Here is an 8,831-nt window from a genome sequence, read left to right on the forward strand (position 1 = left end):
TTTTTTCAACATATCTTGAGGCTTTAAATGAAGGCTAGAATTTGTATTCATCGTTAGTTTTGTTTCCTAATAATCACAAAATTGGTTAAAAATAAAAACAAAACAACAAAAAACAACAGGCAAAAAAACAAACAAACAAACAAAACATTTGTGGCGAAATGTCGTATTGCAGTTGAGTCATTCAGTTCCTCAGTGAAATAGGCTAAAGACTGTTTCTCACAGTCATATAACCACACAGTGAAGCCCACCACACAGACACACACACACAAAAGAGGAAGAGACGTCGCCCACAAACAACAGACACAGACAGTGGCATCATGGGTAAGATCCCAGCAAATGATCTTCTGAAGTGTCAAATTGGGTACAAGTCGAGACATGTTGTTCGACACGAGATGAGTCACACGCACCCACAGACACATGTGAAACACAGATATACACACCATGTCATCTTAGCGGGGTGGGTTTCATGCACTAGGTGGAGATATTGAGTTGTCTCGTTCACGACTCATGTCTGTTTATGTTGAGATGTTGATTTAGTGTTTTACAACTGGACTTAACCAGAACGTGTCTTCTGTTTGGGACATAAAACAAAAGAAACGGACGTTAGAATTTTGCAATCTCTAAAACTAAAACATATCAAACAGACACCTGTCATGTTTTCAGTATTGGAAATATAATATAATAAGTTGATTGCTATTTTAACACTAGCAGTACTAACAAAAGAGACATTTTTGGCACATCCGCTACACCAAGATGTTTCAATTTTTTGATCTCCTGCATTAACAATTTAGTTAAGATGTAATTCAGGACACTTCATAGCGGTTAAACTACTAAAATGTCGTAACAGCTGGCAAAGCTTAAGTAGTTGACCCAGCCTTGTAGAAAACCAAAAATCAAAAGCACCCAGAGGCTCCTCTGAGGCCACCTAGGAGCCTGCTGGCTGACCTCTAGCCCTGTCAAGAGGACCCTTAACTTTCCCTCTTGGAATCTGCATGAGCGGCAAGGCTGTAAACCGCAGGCCTGATGCCATGAAACCGAAGAAGCTGCTGAAAAGCCAAACCTGGCTTCAGACGTACGTCCTGCAGACAAGCGGCGGGGATCAACAGAGGCCAAGCGGCACTCGAACCCTGTGATATTTGACCAGGCTCGACACATCTGCGTGCGCCGGTCCATCCTGCCGCGCCTGCTGCACACCTCGCACCCACGCCCAAGGGGGCCGAGATAAGTGGTCCCTTGCTATAAATACAAAAAGTGCTGTGAAAGCCTGGAGGGAGCCAAGAAAGACCAGACAGGGTGAGAAGGATGGCATAAAAACATAAACACCTGTTAATAAGGTGTCACACGGGAGGTCACAGAAAAGGAAAGTTCATTCTGGACCGTCTGAAACATCCTAAATGCACACGTCCGAAGATCTTACTTGAGTTTCAGAAGTTTTATTTTATTTTTTTATCGTGTTCCTGCCTTTCTATATCTGTCCATCTGTCTCCTCGTCCTTATCCGCCCCTCCCTGACGCCCTCTCTGGTTCTCAAAGAAACAGGTGTGAGGACTGCCTTCACAAACACACACACACACACACACACACACGTATGTAAGCCATTCCCTCACCAGAACCTGTGGCCAAAGTATGCAGAACATTTCCTTCTGTCTTAGTGGCAGCAGCGTCCTCACATCAACGAGCAAAAATAGCGTGTGAAACTCCGAGGAGTGCAGCTCTCAACGATCCATCACCAGAGTGAACAATGTTTCTAGTATTCCCAGTTTCTGTACTTAATCCACGGGGAGGAACTTTAACCAAGAAAATCACCTGGTTGCGTTTCTGCTTCAGTGAGAAGATTACGATCTCCGTTTGTTTTTCTTTTATTTTATTTTTGGAAAACGGTTGCTAACAGGTTTAAACGTTGCACCGGATGACCTCCCTCCCAGATGGTTTGTTTAGACGAGGACGTCTTTCCATCATTGATTTTGTTATGTTAGGACCACAAACGTCTGGTGTTTGATTGAGATTTTATATGATGGATCAACACAAACTAATGCATAGCTCTGTAGTCGAAGGAAAAGAGTGCATGGCTTCCTAAATGCTCCACCAAATAAAAATCTGCACGTCTTACAAAGTAAGTCCCTATCAGCTTCCAGAGAGAGAAATGTGCTCCCTTCCTCACCACTTGGTCTCGATTGGATTTAAGCCTGGACTTTGACTGGGCCATTCTAACACATGATTATCCTTTGATCTAAACCACTCTGTTGTATAACAGTCAAGATGCTCAGGGTTATTGTCGTGCTAGAAGATGAATTTTGCCCTAGGGTCAAGCTTTTAGCAGCTTTTAACAGTCTTTGTTTTTATCTGATGATCTCTGGCAAAACTCTGAATGGCAATCAGAACAGCTGCATTTTTACAGAGATTAAATTACACAGTTTCACACTCTTAATGATTAGGGGACTTCTGAAGGCAAATTACTTGCACTAGATTTCATTTAGATTTCATGAGAGTAAAGAATGGTCTAAATATAAAATGCCACACTTCAGGATTTTGAAGGGAATAAAAATTAGGAACTGTGTATCCAAAGCTGGCCCAATATTGTAAATTAAACTTGTGGCATCACACTGCAGCTATGTTAAGACAACAATTCATTAAAGTATTTGTTGTACTTGTACAAAGTAAACAATTCATTTCAATATTAAATTTGAACTTCACACCATTAATTTTTTTTTTCTGAAACCGTCAAACAAGTTTTGCAATCCTCTCTTTTCAGTAAACAACAATAAATTTATTTGATGGTCTGTAAGCGTGGGAGTCCCCTGAGGGTTAAGGGCCCCATGAGCAGCAAAGCATCCTTAAGTTCTTTCACTATTTGGTCATTCAAATAAAATCGATTGTCATCTGTCTAATGTCACAAGACCGTGAGAGATTCAAAATACTTTTGCGGTGTAGCACACTGCAATAGACATAGACTTCCCCCTGTGAAAAAGGACAGTTCCGATTGACAGTTCCTGTCTTCCCTGAAAACCAGAGTTGCATCTGTGTATGTACATACAACTCACCTCAACTGTCTGACACTCCAGGCAAAAAGTATCAAGTGTTACCTAAACAACAACAACGCCTAGCGACAATGACGACAGTGGATTTGGAGGGAAAAGTGGTGTTAAAAGTTTGGCGGTCACTTTGCGCGCGCGCTCCCCCTTTCACTCGCTAATGAGAATGATAATTTGTGGCTCCTCTGATGACCCCGACCTCCCTTCCCCTTCAATAGTGACTTCTCCCAAGGGACGCGACTGCGCACATCCCCAAGGGACATCCAGCCCTCTGTTGGAATCCTTTTCATCGCTGGGGACGGATTCCCGCGTTTCGTTTTCTATAACGCCTGAAAATGCGGATTTTCAGGCGGTTGAGCAGAACTTCTCAGGTCGTGGGTTCAAATGTGTAACACTTAGAGGCTTAGCTGTATAGAGCGCATTGAAGCGTTTTCTTTATGGGTTACAGTTCCGTTATGCAATCACTGCAAAAAAAAAAAAAATAAAAAATAAAAAAAATAAAAATAAAAAAAAGACCCATATATCAATTTATTTTCAAAACAGAACACAAGTTATTATGAAATAGTATAACTTCCCCACAACCACTGGATCCAAACCTCACGTTGACATCGAACCAGGAGCACTCGGCGTCCACGCGCGCGTGTGTTCGCCTCCTCACCTCCGCAGAGCAGCTCCACGACCCAGCCAGTCAGCGGGGAATTACTGAGTGGCACCGCGCCAGGCCGCAGGCAGACTAGTTCGCTCGGTTCTCACGACCTCAGCTCCATAAAGGCATCTCTGAACTGTTAACTCAGACGCGAAGGAGGAGGAACGACCGCAGAACCCACACATGCTGCCAACTGGTGTTTCAGTATGCCTCCGCGCAGGAGGAAGCTGCTGAAGCGTCACTTGCTGCGGAGTTTCGGTATGCCAGTTACTGGCGGTGTCATCTGCAGGGCACCGGCGCGCTGGAGGGTGAAAGCCAGAAAGCAAGTACACGAGTGAACAAGAGGAGTCCAGCTGCAAAGAAACACGTATTAAAACCAGGAGCTGTGAGAAATTACCACCATACGTCATTTCAGCATGTGAAACGTTCAAATATGCAAAGATTCCTGAACATACATTTATGCTGAAGGTTTCATAGAGAACTTCAACCTCAGTCTAAAATCGTTTAACGGAGGTTGGTTCTAGGGCTGTCCTGATTATTTTGTTTGATTGTTTGTTGATTTCTGGTTCAGTACAGCTATGCAGTAACTCTGGACATGTACCCCGTTCCTTTTAAAGCAAAGCCGCCCCATAGCATGACTCTACCATCACCATGTTTCACAATGGAGACTGGGTTTTCAGAGAGGCATCTGTTTTCCAACACAAAATTTTGCCTGAAATGCCACGAGAGTTAATTTCAGCCTCATGTGATGAAAACTCAAGAGATGCATACTAACAGGCTAATATTAATACCAACAGTACTATACGGATAATAATAATAATAATAATAATAATAATAATAATAATAATAATAATAATAATAATAATAATAATAATAATAATAATAATAATAATGAGAAATTATTGGACAATATTGTCCATATAAGAACAAATGTGAGAAATTCATATACACATCATCCCAAAGTATAATGATGTCGCCGTTGTGGTGGCATAATATTAATAAGAATAAGAATAATTCAATCATATTCTGCTTATGAGCCACTCTACAACGGTCTTCCAAGGTAAAAGCCTAAATATATATATATATATATGTATGTATGTATATATATATATATATATATATATATATATATATATATATATATATATATATATATATGTATGTATGTATGTTTTGAAGTATGAGAGTCACAGAGAGAGCTGTGGCTCCAGGAATAGACTCTCTTTCTTCAGGTCTGAGTTGGCCATGCGCGTCCAAGGCAGTGCGCCGGTGGAGTATTAAATGTTGAGGGCTTTTGACCGGCGGTCACCGCGCTGTAACTTAATCCGAAGTTAAGGGGCACGCTGACCGCAGGTGGCTGACACACGGCCAGCGCAACGCCGCCTGAAACAGAAGCACTGCCCCTCAGTTCCGGACACTTCCTAACGAGGGAAATATTGCTTTACGTAGGAAGAAACGGAAGAGAAGCGGGGACTTTAAGGGCGCATGAACATTGGACTGTGAGGAAGAAAGACTTCAATCTTATTTCAAATCTTCCACATCCTGCAACAGGTTTTATCTGTTCCGATATTCAAGCTCAGTGGCGAGAAAAAAAAAGTTGAAAAAAATAATAAATAAATAAATAAATAAATAAATAAATAAATAAAAGTTCCCTCGTTCTCTCGTTTATCGAGACAGGCACACAGGGAGCGGAATTGAACAATCGGTGCACAAAAGAAAGCGAGGATCCTTCCATATTCTTTCACTGAGGCAATCTGTTAGTGACATTAACCCCTGAGCGCATTTCCCAGGCTCATGAATGGGGTTTAAGACTTCTTAAACCTCCCGCTGCATACAGGATGAGACCCCCTTTCAAACTTTTAATTACCTTTATAGCAATAGAAAAATGCGCCCTCCATTGTCCCCAGGGACCAGTCTCTAAAGGGCCATATGTAAGGAGGTCCCGCCAAACTGGTGACAAGGTGCCACTTGAGACTTTGGACCTTAAATCTGAAATATGATCCCTTTGACTTTTACGCACAAAATGTAACTTTTACTTACGACAAAAAAAGGCATGACAAAGGCAAACTGAAGACATTCTTCTTTTTTTTTTAAAGTCTCATTTATTTAAACCCTGGGTTACCACCCAACTTCAGTTTCTTTTCTTTTAAACACAAAACAGAATATAAAACAGCTTTGGTATAACAATCAATAACAGCTCTGTACAAAACTAAATCTTTTCATAAAAAGTACTTCATAACAAAGGCCTCCTATAAATCTTATGTCTGAACCTTATAACCGACATCCAAATGTTGGAGTTAACAATAAATTAGAATTTAAAAAAAACAAAAAACAAGACATGCGCTGTTTTTATGTTTGTTTTGTTGTAGTTTTGTTTTTTCTTTTTTTGTTTTTTAGCAACATTTGTTCCATAAAACGAAACATTCAGAACTAGCAAGGGGAGCTTGAGTGGTTAAAGTTGCCATCCTGGAGAGGAAAAGTCGCAGGCTGAACCCCGCAACAAATGTGTAAAAGTTTCAGGTAAAACTTTCATCTGGGAAAGTTTGCGAGTGTCTGGTCCCCTTTCTGTGTGAGTTACCAAGGCCGCCACACCGCTTCACTGCTCTCCGCGCCGGCGTTCACCCCCACCGGGCTGACCACCTGGGACACCCCGGAGAAGGACGTCATCCCGTGCACTGGAGACGCTGCCGTCGGCGCGGAGCTGCCGTGCACCGGACTGGCGTTCACCGCGATAGGCACCCCGGCGTTGGAGAAGAGGGGGATAACAGGAGAGGTGGTGGCGGTGGAGGCGAAGGGCGGGTTGGGGATCAGAAAGGCGAACTGTCCGTCTGTTGCGGGAACCAGCTGGAACCCGCCGAACACCTTGGGAGAGACGGCTTCTACGGGACTGAGCTTGGAGCTGATGGGCAGGGTGGACGGGAGCTGCACATGGAGGGGCTGGGCCAGGTGCGCCGGCTGGGACGGTGCCTGCTGCGGGTACGTCACGGACATCATCTGACCCATGCAGCTGGACAGATGGCCGAGGAGCCGCGACCTCACCTCGGCGTTCACCCCCTCTGAAGTGGACAGGAAGCGGGTCACCTCGTTCATGCACTCGTTGAATCCGGCTCTGTATTTGCTCATCACTGTCGCATCTGCTGAGAGCGCTGCTGGCACAGACCAAGAAGAAGAAGAAGAAAAAAAAAGTTTTAGTGGCGTGTTTGTGGCTGCCTCTGCTTAAAGTGGGGTTTAATCAAGCATCCCGACACACACGTGCAAGAATAAGTAAACTTACCGCTCATCTGCATGCGCTGCAGGTTCCTCAAGTGCTTTACCGTCATCTCCAGGATGTCTGCCTTTTCCAGTTTGGAGTGTCTGGAGCTCTGCATGAGGGAGCAGGGAGAGTTTAGACTACATCTAAGCACATTCCTCATTGAAGAGAAGCGTTTCCACTGAACTTACATCTTTCTTAAGTGCGTCCAGGATGAGGGTCTTTAGCTGCGAAAGGCTTTCGTTTATTCTCGCCCTCCGTCGTTTTTCCATAATGGGTTTAGATGACTGTAAAGAAACCGAGAAGTTCTCTCGTAAATATTTCCGCACAGTTTCTATCAGCCCGAACTATTACACAGGATGACAGCCGGACAAATTAAAAACCGTGTTCCAAGTCTTACCTTTCTGTGCTCGCTGGCATTTTTTGGTTTGTCCGGTGTGTGTGATCCGTTGGCAGGAGCTCCGGCGATGGGAGACGCCGTCTGCTTTTCCATAGTGTCAGCTGGCATTATGGATCACAGCAGGTTCAAAGTGATAATAAAAAAACAAGCAACGCGAAGAAGTAAATCCTCTTAGAAATCGCAGCGAGGGATTAAAAAAAAACAGCAGCAACAAAAAAAAAAAAATCACGCAACGCCACTGCAGAACATCAAAGTTCCGTCTGAACTGTTCCGCTCGTTATCGCCGAGCTGTCATCCAGAACCAGAGCGCGTTCGAACCGTGCGTGGCGCCGCGAGCATCGACTTCTCTACGCCTTGTGCCGCCGACACGCGCTGCTGCGGTACTTATAGGCGGCTCGCGTGCTCCCAGTTCGTGTGAAACCCTCTCTGCATTCTTTCCCACACTCGCCTCAGCCAATAGCAGAGAGGACTCACCCTTTGGGCGCGGGGCAGACCGCTGATTGGACAACACCCCCGCGGGCCGTCAGTCACGCGCTGCTCAATCAGCCCTGCGGGGACAAACAACAAAGCGAGAGCGGAGCCGGGTGGTGAAGTGATAAGGAGGGGGGAATTCGCTGCATGTTTGCCTCCAACTTTGCTCCTTACTCGTCAAAAATCTTAAAACTCCCTGAGATATTAAAGTGAGTGTGTTTGTTTGGAGAGAATGCAGTTTGACTTTTACCAGGATAAATTTTGCGAAAAAGGTAAACAAAGTAATAGCTAAACAACATATTTTGTATGAGTGGATGTTAATGTTCAGCTTTCCCGTAAGAAATAATGCGCTTCACTGACGTCTTGCATGTTACAGTGTATATAATTTTTAATTGTTTATTTAAAAAGCCTATGTAACTAATAAATCCCTTTAAGCTTGAAAACAAATGCGCTGTCCATCTATTTTAGGAATCCTCATGCGCCTCCGAGGAGACGTCTGTAATGGCACGCGAGGCGGTCCGCAGCAGCACGCTCCAAGCCAATGGCGTGCAGCCACTTTACACAAATGAGGCAGCGCGCTCTCCGATTGGCTGCGCCAACACCTCTGTGTCAATCATCCTGGAGCGGGAGCAGCTAGCGGAGGTGGAGGGCGAGAGGGCCACATCTGTCCGCGTGCCATTCGCGCACAGTTTCTTCTACGGTTTGCACCGAGCACGTGCCAAAACTCGCAGATTACAGAGCAATGGCCTATAAAAAAACCCAAGGATGGCAGTCTGGACACTTTGCAGTTATGGAGAATAAAATAGAATAGAATAGAATAGAATAGAATAGAATAGAATAGAATAGAATAGAATAGAATAGAGAGGCAGAAGTCTACCTTGCCATATTCTTATGAACGTGAGTTCACGTTCATCATTTCCAGACTAAGATTTTTTTTTTTAAATAAAATAACTGAAATGTCTCCCCAAGGGTTTCCTAACATTGTGTCTTTGTAGATATATTTTTTGAGTCAAGGTGAAGCAGGATATTAAAT

General features: G+C 43.9%; 1 protein-coding gene across 2 annotated transcripts; it reads right to left on the reverse strand.

The window, feature by feature from the left end:
• Window positions 1-5,759: 5,759 nt before the first annotated feature.
• her9 (hairy-related 9) lies at window positions 5,760-7,780 on the reverse strand. Of its 2 annotated transcripts, none has more exons than XM_044122643.1 (4): window positions 7,328-7,780; window positions 7,119-7,214; window positions 6,952-7,039; window positions 5,760-6,826 (listed from the first exon to the last, which is right to left on the reverse strand). In XM_044122643.1, exons 1-4 carry the CDS (start codon window positions 7,433-7,435, stop codon window positions 6,252-6,254), a joined length of 867 nt encoding a protein of 288 aa, XP_043978578.1. In that variant the 5' UTR covers window positions 7,436-7,780; the 3' UTR covers window positions 5,760-6,251. The 2 variants fall into 2 exon arrangements, with proteins under 2 accessions (XP_043978578.1, XP_043978588.1); XM_044122653.1 differs by having other exon boundaries at window positions 5,760-6,823; window positions 7,328-7,773.
• Between the last annotated feature and the right edge of the window lie 1,051 nt (window positions 7,781-8,831).

Source organism: Gambusia affinis, linkage group LG01, assembly GCF_019740435.1.
Source record: "Gambusia affinis linkage group LG01, SWU_Gaff_1.0, whole genome shotgun sequence".
Taxonomy (NCBI): Eukaryota; Metazoa; Chordata; class Actinopteri; order Cyprinodontiformes; family Poeciliidae; genus Gambusia; species Gambusia affinis.